The sequence below is a fragment of the Vipera berus genome (assembly GCF_964194415.1).
Source record: "Vipera berus genome assembly, chromosome: 9".
Lineage (NCBI taxonomy): Eukaryota > Metazoa > Chordata > Lepidosauria > Squamata > Viperidae > Vipera > Vipera berus.
Genome location: NC_138212.1, coordinates 4,526,201 through 4,540,476, shown reverse-complemented (window position 1 = coordinate 4,540,476; position 14,276 = coordinate 4,526,201). Strand labels below are relative to the sequence as shown.

At 45.6% G+C, this 14,276-nt stretch overlaps 1 protein-coding gene across 1 annotated transcript; it reads left to right on the top strand.

The window, feature by feature from the left end:
* The first annotated feature begins 3,136 nt into the window (after positions 1-3,136).
* Positions 3,137-9,323, top strand: ZNF574 (zinc finger protein 574). The gene is made up of 3 exons (XM_081334554.1): positions 3,137-3,183; positions 4,049-4,175; positions 5,910-9,323. The coding sequence occupies exon 3, from the start codon at positions 5,930-5,932 to the stop codon at positions 8,657-8,659; it is 2,730 nt and encodes a 909-aa protein (XP_081190680.1). The 5' UTR covers positions 3,137-3,183; positions 4,049-4,175; positions 5,910-5,929; the 3' UTR covers positions 8,660-9,323.
* Positions 9,324-14,276: the final 4,953 nt, after the last annotated feature.

The following is a 14,276-nucleotide window of genomic DNA, read 5'->3' as shown; positions in this document are numbered from 1 at the left end:
CGACTTTAAATCCTGTACAGAGTCATTTTTAATTCTACCTGCAACAGGGTGTAAAAACAACCCAGGTCAGACATTTTCCCCCCCAAGCGTGTCTGCACACAAGGCCTTTGGTGTGTAATTGCCTTGCTTCAGAAGCAGAGCCTTCTAACAAACATACAGTTTCCTATCATTTTTGCCAATTCGCTTTCTTCGATTTCAGTTAAGTAACACTTGGCACTGTCTGGAAGTTCCAATTACCAGAAAGGATTACTGCACCTACCAGATGGACAGCGATCGGGTGCCATACTTTCACGCTGGACACATCTCTGACATTGCTTTAGAGGCTGTAGTCGGGGTGTGTGTGTGTGTGTGTGTGTGTGTGTGTGTGTGTGTGTGTGTGTGTAATTTGCAACAAACACTCCTGGAGGCTCATGGAGAACCTGTTACTATTTTGTCTTCTTGTGCCCTGGAAGCAAACAGGATGTAAACTAGGGGTCCCCAAGTCCTGGTCCACAGCCCAATGCCAGGTCATGGCCCCTTGGGAACCAGGCAGCACAAGTGAGTGCACTAAACTGTTTGTGCAAGCGGCATGCGCATGCATAAAACCATTCCCCCTCCTGGCGCCACCACTGGTCCACAGAACCAGAAAGATTGTGAACGGTCCCTGATTAAGTGGAGGCAACCACGCCCTATTTCATCTCCTGCTCCACCACCAAGTATGTCCTAGAGACATTTAGGATCTGATTGAGATGTGAACAGGAAGACACACATTTTGGATCAGTATGCAAAGTGGAACAGATGATCAAGTGCAAAGCTCATCATAAAAGCACTTGAAGAGAAATATGGATTTTGGAAGGAAAGGAGTCAACACCGTCGCACCCCGGTGCATGTAATTTGCAAGTTATTCATAAATCCTCCACACTCGTGCTTTTTTTGTAGACAGTTCTCACCAATAGAGGATTAAAGGGTTGGGTTGTATCAGGAGGCCAAGGTGCTAGAGAAGCTGGTGAGGACCGTGGTAGACAAGCCTCCTTATCTGTTCAGCCAACAAATTCTCAGCCGGCTGCAACATCGCAGCAGCATATCTTGCCATTACTGTTTTTCTACACACTGGCCTGAGAATAAGCTGGGAAATAGGGTGTGTGATAGATAAATTCTCCAGTCAAACAATCCACTGCTTCATTCCACTGGCTGTGAAATGAAACGTATAATGAGAGCATAGAAAGAAGGTTGGTATGTCTGAAACTGATGTTTCCTATGGTTTCTGAAGTGCTATGCTGGCTTGCTAATGGAGATTTGTAAATGGAATGTGTGTATTTAGCAGCAGTAGTGTGATGATGTGGTAGACCGCAGTGTCAGGAGGACAAGTTGGAGCATGCATCATGTATACCAGGAGTAGGACAGTTAACAAACTGATAAGAAAGTGCGTTTATAGATCCAACTTCTGTTCCACATTACTATCTTAATACTACGTAATATTTGCAATGACAGATGTCAGTCTCCTAATTATAGTCACCTGATCCAAAATCACAAAGCACTGGTATCTTTAATATTTATACAGAAGTGAAAATATTTTTTAAAAAAAATATCAGCAACAAAGGACTGACTATTCCTACTCCTGAAGAAAGAACAAAAATATAGATGAAAAGATCGGATCAAAAGAAAGAAGGTTAAATAGCTAAGCTGCAAGCTTTCAATAAGTTTGAAAGTGGAAGAAACTTGTTTTCTTGCTGACTCAATTAGAGGTAGCCACAAGATCGGAGTCAAAAAAGGCTGGTGGCCACAACAGCGCATCCAAATCCGAAGACTATGAAGACGTAGGAGAATGAATCTAGTACCTAGTCACCCAGAGTTGCTTTGAAACAAGACGGATGGCAAATAAATTTAAGATATATATTAATATATCCTAGTTGAATGGCAAGAAACAAACTGTTAAGTAGCTCTTCCTCTGCCTTAGCTTAGAAGACCTGAACCTGCTATTAGGACAACCTCATGGGGTTTTTCCACCAGGTCAGATCTTCGGATCTCCCTTTCCAATTTTTCCTTCTCTAAGCTGTCCCTTTGTTCACTTTCCCTCCATCTTCCTCTTCTATTTTTTTCAGAGCTTTCTTTCTCCCTTCATCTTCTCTTTTATCCATTTTTCTTTCCTCTTTTGGTTGCTTCAACATCTCTTCTCACGATGCCTATCAAGATCTCACTTGGGCGATTTGAGTAACCAGCCTGGGAAACAAAAATATTGCAGAGGAATTTCTTTTATTTATTTATTTCTTTCTTTTCCTTTCCTTCTCCCTCTTTGTTCAAATTCAGAGATGCCCAACAGAAAGAGAGCTCATCTTTCCAAAGATCCTCTTGACAGAATTGATCCCCCTTCCTTTTTCTCCCAAGTTCAGCAACATCTGCCCAAAGGCCTTCTTTATGGAATTTTTCTGCTTTTCCTCCAAGAGCGTTTCTCAAGCTTGGCAACTTGTGGACTTCAACTCCCAGAATTCCCCAGGCAGATGTAGCTGTTCATTGGTTCATTTCGATCTTATATTTTATGTCATATAGTATGCCTTATTTAAATTGTGATGCTTCTGACATGAGTAAAAAAAGTCCATAATTAATAATAAAACATTATTATTTGACGCATGAAGGCCTGAGGAGGTCTGTACTTTATGTTTTTTTAATTTTTTATTGTTGTGAGCCGCCCTGAGTCCTTGGGGAGAAGGGCGGCATATAAATTTAATCAATCTCTCAATCTCTCTCTGAGGAGTTTCCGAGGAAGGAGGCAACCGACAGGCTCGCCTTCGCTGAGGGAGGCCATCACCGCCTTCACACCCGCCCAGCACTTTGGTTCCGTCCAACTGCCACTCTCATTACCCCCCCTTTTTTACGCCCCCCCATGTCCGTTCACGTTGGTACAGTCCAGCCGGCCGGTTCTTCCCTCGCTTTTCCTTTTCGCCCCGCCCCCTTTTCTCAAGGGGAAGGGAGCCGCCTGGCTCGAGCCTCGGCGCGACGTCATCATGACGTTGCCCCTATGCGAATCCCGACGGCTTCGGGCAAGGGCTCGCGCGCCGCGCAGCAAGGGGGCCGCCGATTGGCTGGCGGCCGAGTAAGCCGCCTCCGGATTCGCTGCGCCCTGTAATCCAATAGAGAGACGGTTTGCTCGACCGGGAGGGTGAGAGAGAAGGTTGGGCTGTGGGGGACAGAAGGGAGGAAAAAAAGGTGAGGGGAGGGGGACTGGGGGAGAGCGCCCCTAGTGCAGGGGGGAGCTAAGGGGGAGGGAGACAAGAGGGCGGCGGGAGCCCTCCCCACCCGGGGGGGGGGAGAGCGGCCGAACAGACAAGCCGCCACCCCAATCCCCCACCCCCGCCGCCGGGGTGGGGGAGGGGAGCTCGGACCGCGCAACGTGAGAGTCTGTGAGGGAGAAAGAGGGGGGGTAGATGTTCTTTCCTCCCCCCCCCTCCCAACTTGCAAAGCTGTGGGAGTGGGGGCCCTCCTGGAGCATGGGAGGGGCAGACCTTCCTTGGGGGGCGGCGGTGAAAAAGAGGGAAAAGGGGACGTGCCCCGGTAGGCAAAAGGGTGTGTATTGGGGGGGGGCGACAGGCCCCAGGGCAGGGGTGAGGATTGTGGGTGTTGTTTTTTTCTTTTCTTGCCTCTGAGCATGTGGCTTCCAATCCCTGGAATTGCCTTGCCAGAAATGAGTGAACCTCCAGTGCATGGGGTATGGCGTGTGTGTGTGTGTGTGTGTGTGTTTTTGTGTGTGTGTGTCTGGAAAAGCGAGGTGCAACAGTGGGGGTGAAGGGGTCGCCTGAGCTAGGGCTTCTGCTTCCTCCTGTAGCTTAACAGTTAAAGCAGGGGTCTTCAAACTTGGCCCTTTTATGACTTGTGGACTTCAACTCCCAGAATTCCTCAGCCAGCATGCCTGGCTGAGGAATTCTGGGAGTTGAAGTCCACAAGTCATAAAAGGGCCAAGTTTGAAGACCCCTGAGTTAAAGGCTTGAAGGAGGAGTGGGACTCCTCGATTCTGAAGGTGGGACCCGAGGTGGATGAAATGATCCGCAACCTTCTCTGCTGTTCTTCTTTGTAGCCTTTTAAACTCCAGCTTTCAGGAAAAAAAAGACCTCCTGCTCCGAAACGTGGTGCATGTGGCTGCTGACAGAGGCCAGACTGGATGGGTTTCTAGGGTCGGAGGTCCTGGAATTTAGGCCTGGAAGGTAACCATGAGAGAAACGATAGATAAAAATGATATTGGTTAGACCACATTGGAGCATTGCGCAAGCTGCCTGGGCATTGTTCTTTGAAAGGAGGTAGAGAGGTTGAAGGGGGTGGCAGATCATTGCTCTTAAGTTGATAAGGATTTGGAAACCGACATTAAAAAGGATTGGATTAGTTTGTTTGGAAGAAACTACTACAGTAAGGGGAGATGAGATAGTCGTGAACAAATATTTTAAAGGATGCCATGTCCAAGAAAATCAGAAATAGGAGAAAGACCAAGGGGTTGAAATTAGATTCTGGCTGAATATTAAGAGATCATTTCTTTGTTGTAAGAAGTGTTAAGAAGTAGAAAAGTTAAGTCTAGAGCAGTTCTAGGAACCTCCTTGTTAGCAGCTGTCAAATGGGGACTGATTTAATAACTTCCTGCATGGATCAGGAGAATGGGCTAGATAATCTAAATGGTCTCTTCAGTGTATGAAATTTTCTGAAGCTGGTGAAAACTTTGTATCTTCAGGCAGAAGAAGGGAGACAAGAACCTTGTGGTCCATTTAAATCAGGGGTCTTCCAACTTGGCCCTTTTATGACTTGTGGACTTCAATTCCCAGAATTCCTCAGCCAGCGTGCCTGGCTGAGGGATTCTGGGAGTTGAAGTCCACAAGTCACAAAAGGGCCAGGTTGGAAGACCCCTGATTTAAATGGAGCTATTTCAATTCATTTGCCAATTTAGACATTTTCTTTTGGAGCTTTTTGCAATCCCTCCATGAGTTTTATCATCCTGAATAATTTTGTATAATCCTGAAATCGGATGGGCATTCAGATTGATTTTTACTTGGTGCCATAAATATTTACTATATACTGTTTTGCTTGCTTTATGCTTCATGATGTACACTGCCCAGAGTTACTTACTGAGATGGGCAGCTGTAGAAATCAAATAAATATTGTGGGAGAACCCCAAACTAAGGAACAATAATATGTTTAATGAGAGAGAAAGTGTGTGTCAGTCTCAGTAGATAATATCGGAGAACTCAAATAATCTGAACAGGAATCAAATAATGTTCTTTTTTCTTAATTGCATATAACAATGTCCTTTTTACAAGAAAGTGACATCTTCAATGTTTAATTTTTCATATCCTGAAGCAATAATGAATAGAAGTAAGCCTTCAAAACTAATCAGATTAACCAAGCAACCCTTTCAAATAAAACCAGGTGATCATTAATCTTTTCCCTTTTAACCAACTGCAGCCTGTAGTTGATGAAGACTAGAATTCTATACCCTTATTTGAAAGTAATCTCCAGTGGAACATTCCATATTGGATGGATATGCTTGTAGTTTTTGCTTTAAAACTCAAAATTTCTTGCTGCGGAATTTGCCAACGACCTTTTTGTCCGTCTGTTTCATGATAGGAATAATATAGAAGACAGATGTTGCTGGTTCAAAAAAAAATCTTGGTTTTTAATTGAATGAGAAAGGTTTATTTCTTGTTTAAAAAGGATAAATTGACATATCGCAGCAGTTTGCAATTCTGTCTGAAAAGAATGCTTCCGCGTAGTTTCCTGCCACCCATGGACTTGAAAGTACTTGCATTACAAAATGGTTCTTTTTAAAAGTCTGTATGACCGAGGGAACTTCAGTGTTTGTTCAACTGTTAAGTCAACCAACCAGATGTTCCAAGCACAGTCTCAACCAATCAGCTGCCTAATTTTTTTTTCTTCTTCTCTTTCTCTCTTCCCAGTACACGGGGAGCCATCTTTCATGATGGCTGAGTCAGCGGAAGAAACTTTGTTGTATGTAGAGCATCGCTATGTCTGCTCAGAGTGCAGCCAGCAGTTTAGCTCCTTAGAGGATGCTTTGGTGCATCAGCAGAGTCACATGTGCTCCCAGGAGCAGCAGTATGAAGTAGTTGGGTTGGCAGAAGCTGGCTTGATGACAACTGGCGAGGCTGGTCTCTATCAAACAGTGGCTGTGCAGGAAAGCCAGTACCAGTGTTTGGAGTGTGGACAGATTCTCATGTCTCCAAGTCAGTTGCTTGAACATCAGGAGATGCACTTGAAGATGGTTACTCATGAACCTGAATCTTTGGTCAAACCTCTGAGTTCCAGTCAGATTCACTACGAATGCACAGAATGCAAAGCCCTGTTTAATAGTCAGGATGTGTGGCTTGCCCACCGTCAGAGCCACCGCAAGCCACCTGAACCTGCAGCAGCTGCTGCTCCTCCTCCACCACCACCACCACCACCTCCTCCTCCTCCTCCTCCTCCTCCTCCTCCTCAAAGTCAGGCCCTTGTAAACCTGGAGCATTCCTACCGTAAGCCAGAGGAAGGGGCAGATTCCTGTGGAACTGTGCAGTTATTGCTCTACGAGTGTGGCGACTGTTTCCAGCTGTTCCAGTCAACCACAGACTTCCTAGAGCACCAGGCCTCGCATCAAGTGATACAGCCAAGCCCAGGGACACAAATTAGGGAGGTGCCTGCTTCTTGCCCTCCGGAGCCAAAGGAGTTGTTGCCGCAAAGTTTAATGGCCGTACAAAATGGCGCTGTGCCGGCACAAATCCAGACTAGCGTCACAGCCACAGATCACAGTTACGAACTGAAAAACAACCCCGGGGAGCAGCCGGCTCGTAAAGCGAAGCAGGCCGTCAAGGAGCATTTGTGCACCGAGTGCGACCAGCTGTTTCCATCAGCCCATAAGCTGCAGCTGCACATGAGGAGCCACCGGCAGGGTGCCTTCAAATGCCCGCTGTGTAGCAAGGTGCTGCCGTCTCCAGCTGCTCTCGAGAAACATCGGGAGGAGCACAGTGGCGAGTCGCGCTTCCTCTGTATGGAATGTGGCTTGGGCTTTGGCACCGAGGCGGTGCTGCTGTCCCATCGGCGCACCCATTCGCCAAACCCCCTGTACCACTGCACCTGTGGCAAGACTTTCATCAACATGACCAAGTTTCTCTATCATCGGCGCTCCCACAGTGCCAATTCGGCGCAGATCTACGAATTGCCTTCCTCTCCTCCCGAGGACCAGCCCCTCGAGGAAGAGCCCCCGCAAGCCCCAGAGCAACCCGAAGAAAAGCAAGAAATTATCCCTCTGGCCCTCATTTGTTCTGTGGGCAGCAGCGGCGGCGCCTCCATCGAGGGCAGCGGCGCCCAGGAGAAAAAGCCCGACGAGTTTCAGTGCCAGATGTGTAGCAAGGCCTTTCCCAAGCAGACCCAGCTGTCGCGCCATCAGCGCTTTGCCCACAAGATGGAGCGCCGCCACAAATGCTTGACGTGCGGCAAGATGTTCAAGAAGAAGTCCCACATGCGCAACCATCTACTGACGCATACAGGGGAAAGGCCGTACCACTGCAAGGAGTGTGGCAAAAGCTTCAATTCCCCGGCCAATTTGCAGCGCCACCGTTTGACACACACGGGCGAGCGTCCCTACCGCTGTGACATCTGCCAAAAGTGCTTCACGCAGTCGTCCACGCTGCAGCAGCACCTCTTGGTTCACAGTCGCCACTATCCTTACAAATGCCAGGAATGCGGCAGCGTCTTCCACCGGCCTTACCGCCTGCTCATGCACCGCTATCACCACACCGGGGAGTATCCTTACAAGTGCCAGACCTGTGGCCGCTCTTTCTTGCTTCGCCGTTTGCTGGAGGTTCACCAGCTGAGTCACACTGGCCAGCAGCCGCATCGCTGCACCTCTGGCTGCGGGGCTGCCTTTGTCACTGCCGAGCAGCTGAAGGAACATAAGTGTGGCAAGATGAGTCGCCACTTTGAGTGCTCCGTGTGCGGCAAGAAGGTTGGCTCGACGGTGCAACTGAGAGCCCACGAACGGCTGCACGGGGACATCCAGATCCCCGAAGGGGTCGAGGTGGAGCCACCGGTGCTGGAGCCACCCCCACCTCGTCCTCGCCGCCCTGCCTGCCCGAAAGCCTTTGAGTGTAGCGACTGCAAGAAATTGTTCAGCACAGAGACGTCCCTCCAGGTCCACCGCCGCATCCATACCGGTGAGCGTCCCTACCCTTGCCCGGATTGCGGGAAGGCCTTCCGGCAGTCAACCCACCTCAAGGATCATCGACGCTTGCACACTGGGGAGAAGCCCTTTAAATGTGAGGAGTGCGGGAAGGCCTTTACGATTGCTGTGCGGCTGGCCGAACACAAGCGCATCCACACGGGAGAACGCCCCTACCACTGCGACGCCTGCGGAAAGGCCTACCGCTCCTTCTCCAATCTCTGGAAGCATCGTAAAATGCATCAGCAGCAGCGCCTGCAGCATGAGCAGGAAGTCATGGCCGAGGCTGTCGCCGCCGCCGCCGCTGCGGCTGCTGCCGCCACAGCAACAGGAACATCCTCAGCCTCGGTGGTCTCGAGCGAACCCGTCTACGGCAACACGGTGACCATTATGGAAACCATCCCTGTGGTGGAGACCATTGAAATCTACCCAACGGATGGAGGCGTTCACTTTGAGAATATCCAGATGGAAAACGTCCAGATCGGGGGCGTTTGAGCCAGGCTGGGGGGGAGTGAGGAGGGGCAGCTTGGTCTCCTGAGGTGGACTGGCAGCTGCTTCTCTTTGGCTCCCCCTTCGCAGGATCTGGTGTTTGTGGAAACGAATACCTCCGCCTTTCCTCCGTACTTCTGCTGCTCTCTGCGTTCCTGGAATGTGATTGCATCCTTTCATTTTTTCTACCCGTTCTGTAAATGAGCTGGGTGTCGCTTTGTCCCACTCGCTTCCCACTCAGATAGCCGTGCTGTTGGCCGGGCGCCCCACGCCATTCTGTGCGCTGATGCTTCCCATCCCTTCTGGTTGGTATTGGGCCGTTTGTTCCCCCCTCTCAGCAGAATGGAACAATTTCTCTTCCGATTTGGGCAGCCCTTGGCCCTAGCAATGCCCACAGCAAGCTTCTCCACAGTTGAATCCCTCTAATTCTATTTTTTTGTGTGTTGGGGGGGCTATTGTTGTTGATCCCCTTCCTGCTTGGGATCGAGCTGGGTCGTAAGTACCTCTTGACCGAGTCTGCTCTGTTCATTATCGGGCTCTCTCCCCGTTTGCTGTTGGTTCCCTTCTCTCAGACATCTTTCATGATCCATGATACGAATTAGTGTAATTATTTTGTTTCTTGCTAACTGGGCTCATCCCCATGGCGGTGGGAGCATTTTGTTATTTCATATTAAAATAAAATAGAAATTAAAGTAACTGTGATTTCTTTTTTTCAGTTGAGCACTGTGTAACTTCTTTTCTTGTTTGGGATTGAGAAGATACTAGTCTGAGTGAAACGTAATGAAGAACGAATAAGGTTGAATATAAAAAGAATCTACCAACCTTTGGTGATCATCTGCGTTAACGGATCACCCTGATTTTCTCAGACAAATATGTTTATCTGATTTGATGAGAAATGCTTCATTAAATAGGAAAGTGTGCCTGATTAACTGGAAAGTACTTAATTATTTTAAATACATAGCATTTTATAAAGCATATTCTTCCACCCTGAAAGATAGTCCCTGTTATAACATTTATTTAAACATCCTTGGTTGAGATGAATCAAATGAAAGATTTCCCGCTGCAGAAATTTCATTCAGCCTTAAATATCTTTCTTTTTTAGAGTTAACAAACAAACAAACACTGACATTAATTTTGGGAAGGAAATAACAGATTCAACATTACCTTTTTAGAGTTTAAGGTAACACTAAAATATGTCAAAATTTTGAATTTAAACAATATTCCCCCCCCCCTTTTCCTGTTATAATCGTCTCAAATGTTAATTTGCTCACCAGAAAGTCTTGACTTTGACAGAAAGTAAAGAGCTGGTGCAAGTGTAAAGTGTATGTCATTGTGAAGGGTTTTTTTTTTCGTTTTTAAGACTGGCAAAAATTTTGCCGTTATGAATGCACCTTGAAGGCCCTGCATTATTCATTTGGGGAGAAGGGCAGTTTGCCATAATGCCCACCAGGTGGGGCTGCAGACCAGAATTCTCTTGTTGAATTTTATATTAAGAAATGATTTAGCCCAGCAATCTGCTTCCAATATTAGTCAGCGGAGTGCCCCAGAGGAGATCAAAAGCAGGATGGGCATTCCCAGGTGTCTTTTCCCAACGGCAGCAGTTTTGAATGTGTGCACTTCATTTTAACTATAATTACCGATCGGGCTTTTTGTTGTCCCATTGGAAATTTTAACACCATGGCCATTCCTAAAAAAAAGAATTTAAGATTGGGGCCCTGATTGAAATGGGTCACAGAGACAAAGTCCAAATTAAAATTGCCTAGCCCTGTCTTAAGATGAGCCAGTGAAATGGATCCTGAGAGGCTAAGTAAAAGTCCAAAATGGCAATACAGCTAGAAACCGTTTCCTTTACAACCCAATGTGTTCAGGAGAATTGCTCTAGGTGGCAAAGCAGTTTGGGTTTCTGTCAATTAAACCCCAGCTCTGAGTTGTTTCTCCCCTTCTCAGATTTTCCCTTTTCTAATCTAGCCTTCCAGTTTAGCCCTAACCCTACCATTCAAGACAAATGGTTGTCCCGTCTCTTCTTAAAAATGTCCAATGTTGGAGCATTCAAAACTCTTGGAAGTAAATCCTTCCATTGATTACAATTGTTCTAACTGTCAGGAAATTTCTCCTTCGTTCTAGGTTGCTTCTCTCTTGATTAGTTTCCATCCACTGCTTCATGTCCTTTTTTTTAATCCCATTTATATCCCGCCCTTCTCCGAAGACTCAGGGCGGCTTACAATCTAAAGCACAAATCAATGTGCTTAGCAATAGCCTTCATTCTATGTATATGCCTGCTTATTAGGGATTTCGCCCCCCCCCCAGCGGCATTTTTACAAAGTCAGCTTATTGCCCCCAACAATCTGGTTCCTCATTTTACCTACCTCGGAAGGATGGAAGGCTGAGTCAACCTTGAGCCTGGTGGGACTCGAACCTGCACTAATTGCAGGCAGCTGGTGTTATTGAAGAAGGGAGGCATTAGCCCACTGCTCCACCAAGGCTCAGCCCCTCATTTTGGTGGCAGCCCCTGAGATATTGGAACATTTTGCTTTTGCTTTTTTTTTTGCCCCTTCCTATCTGTTTCCACACACAAGAGGAGTGAACGTAGGTGGGAGGAGGAGGAGGACCGTTGAATCTTGCATGACAAGAATAATAGAGAAAGCTTCTTGTCATGGGATGCCCTAAGCTGGGAGATCTTACCAGTTCCTCTTCAGCTTGGCCAGCTAAGGAGCTGGCCGTGGTGCTGAGGGCACCAGACAGGGGCAGTCTGGTAAATACGGATCGGATCAAATAACATTTGCCTTTAGATTCGCATATAACAAGTATTCCCTTCTCTCAGGGTGGCAGAGCAATTGCTCTTGTGTTGTTGTTTTTTTTATGATATACTTTTGATTTTGTCACAGCCTCTGGAAGGATTCTGTTCTGGTAGTTTTTCTCATTCCTGCCGTACAGAAGCTTACGCTTCTGTACATTTCCACTTGTCTGTGTATCTTCCAGTTCAGTGGAACACATTAACATTTTTGGAAGGGATGCCTTGGAACAGATGTTACTGAGCTTGGAAGGAAGGACTATGTTCTCCAACATGTAGAAGCTTTTTTTTTTTAAAGGGATGTTCCCAAACGTGCACACACGTTTCATGTAGACACACCTGAAGGCAGGTGTGCCTGCACGCCTAGACCATCCTTACACCTCTGAAAGGATGCTGTAGTAGTTTATTATACACAACAACCGAGTGCATAATAGTAATATAAATATAATAATAATGAACCCTCGAAACATTGCTTTCTCAGTGGGCCCTAGCGCAGATCAAGTGGCTTGTGCGATTGTGTTTGTGGCTGCCATGGAAGGAGGTGGGTGGGGGTTTCTGAGGTCTTTATATTGTTTATTTGTAATGCTGCCCAGAATTACCGTGTGGCTGGCTATTAAATAAATAATACAGCAATACTGTATATCCCAATATTAAGACAGATTTTAGGGCATCACCCAAAGGAGGGTGTTGAGTTTATAAAAGTAATAGACATGCTGTGGTGGTGGTCCTTGGTGCGCTCTAAGATTGTTTTCTTGCAGACATTTCATTACCCAACTAGGTAACAACATCAGTGTTAGACAGGCTTCAGAAATGGACACAGAAGCAAAGTTTTCCATGAATATGTTCAGTGCCCGTAGGCAATTTTTTTCCCCTTTCACTTCAAGGAAGATAGCAGCTCTTAACACACCTGTTCAACTTTGCCGGTCAAGGGTTAAAAGAAGTGAATTAAAAATAACACTGTTTCAGAGACACTTTAAGTCCTTCAGGCTATGAAAAGCTTTAGATAATATGTCAAGACTGAAGTGTTATGAAAAAGGGGACTTACAGTCTCCTGGCAGAATGCAGGTGTTCCATATTTGAAAAGTTGGCTTCGCAAAATTTTGTCAGCTCTCAAGAGGCTTCAAATGGGTTTTGCGCTAAATGTGATACAAAACTGGACAATGTGATCCCATTTGGTCTGGGCTCAACGTGTCGTCTAAAAGCTAAAAGCCTGGTTTGATGGGTTTAGGGTTGGATCTAATTTTAACATAGTTTTAATTATTGCATTATATTGGGCATGATTATTTAATTCTTTTTAACTTCTTTTTTAACTTTTTTAACTTTTGTATTTATATTCTGATATTTATTGCCCTGTACACCGCCCTGAGTCCTTCGGGAGAAGGGTGGTATAAAAATTTTTTTATTATTATTATTATTATTATTATTATTATTATTATTAATAATAATAATAATAATAATAATAAAAATTACGTTGAAAATTGAAGATACAGCGCTTCCTTTTAATACTGATTAAGTTGATTTTTAAATAGTTTTTTTCCCCCTGCTTATAATTAGATTTCCCTTTTGTTTATTTCGTTTTTTTCTTTAAAAATGTTTTTAAAAGGTTTTTTTTTGTTCTCTGAGGACTTTGTATTTTGCTTTTTTCTTCGTAGAGTTTTCTTTAATGCATTAGATTTCTTTTTTTTTTTGACTGTGTGTATATTAATTACACTCTCACACAGACAGTACACGATGTTTTCCTTTTGATCACATAATTGAGAACATGAGACGGAAGGAGTTCTTAGATGTCTGGTCCACCTGTGATTTATAAACATCCAGCTGAAGTACTCTTTATTCCTCAAAATGAGGCAATATGCTTAGAGAATCTAGCACTGGAAGGACTCCGGACAGAATCTAATCCAGTGTTTTTCAACCTGGGCAACTTAAACATGTGTGGACTTCAACTCCCAGAATTCCCCAGTGAACAATAGCACTTAGGACTGCTTTTCACATAGTCACACCTCACTTTTTTCAGTGTCATCGTAACTTTCAACGGTCGCTAAATGGATGGCTGTAAGTCGAGGATTATCTGTAATCAGTAACCACACAATTCCCAACTGCAGCGATTTGCTTAACAACAAACACGGCCAAAAAACGTTTGTAAAATTGGGTGCAATGCAACCGCTGCCTTGCTTAGCGATGGGAATTTCAGTTTCGATTCAGAATAGAGCTGAAAGGGACCTCGGAGGTCTTCTAGTCCAACCCCCTGCTCAAGTAAGAGACCCTATACCATTTCAGACAGGCGAATGTCCGGTCTCTTCTTAAAAACCTCCAATGTTGCACCCACAACATCTGGAGGCAAGCTGTTGCCTTGGTTAATTGTTCTGTTAGGAAAATCCAGGTTGCTTCTCTCCTTGATTAGTTGTCATCCATTGTTTCTTGTCCTGCCCTCAGGTGCTTTGGAGAATAGGTTGACCCCACTCTTCTTTGTGGCAGCCCCTCAAATACTGGAATACCGCTATCATGTCTTCCCTATTTCCTCTTTTCTCTAGATTGGCTATACCCAAATCCTGCAACAGTTCTACAGGTTTTTGTCTCCGGGCCTTTTAATCATCTTAGTAGCTCTTCTCTGCACTCTTTCCAAATATGCAGTATTTGGAAAAAAAAAACTGTAAAACATGCACTTTTTCCAAATATTGCATATTTGAGGAAATATGCAAACATCTCAACTATGCAACTGTTCCAAATATGCAAATAGGGGAAGCTGGAAAGGCAGAGAAAAAAAGTTTGCAAAAGGAAAGCGGGGGGGGGGGGAAGGATGACAGAAAGGAGAGGTAGGAAAAAGGGCGTGGG

Excerpts from the sequence above, each read along its gene's own strand:
- ZNF574 (XM_081334554.1), top strand. The coding sequence starts at position 5,930 with ATGATGGCTGAGTCAGCGGAAGAAACTTTGTTGTATGTAGAGCATCGC.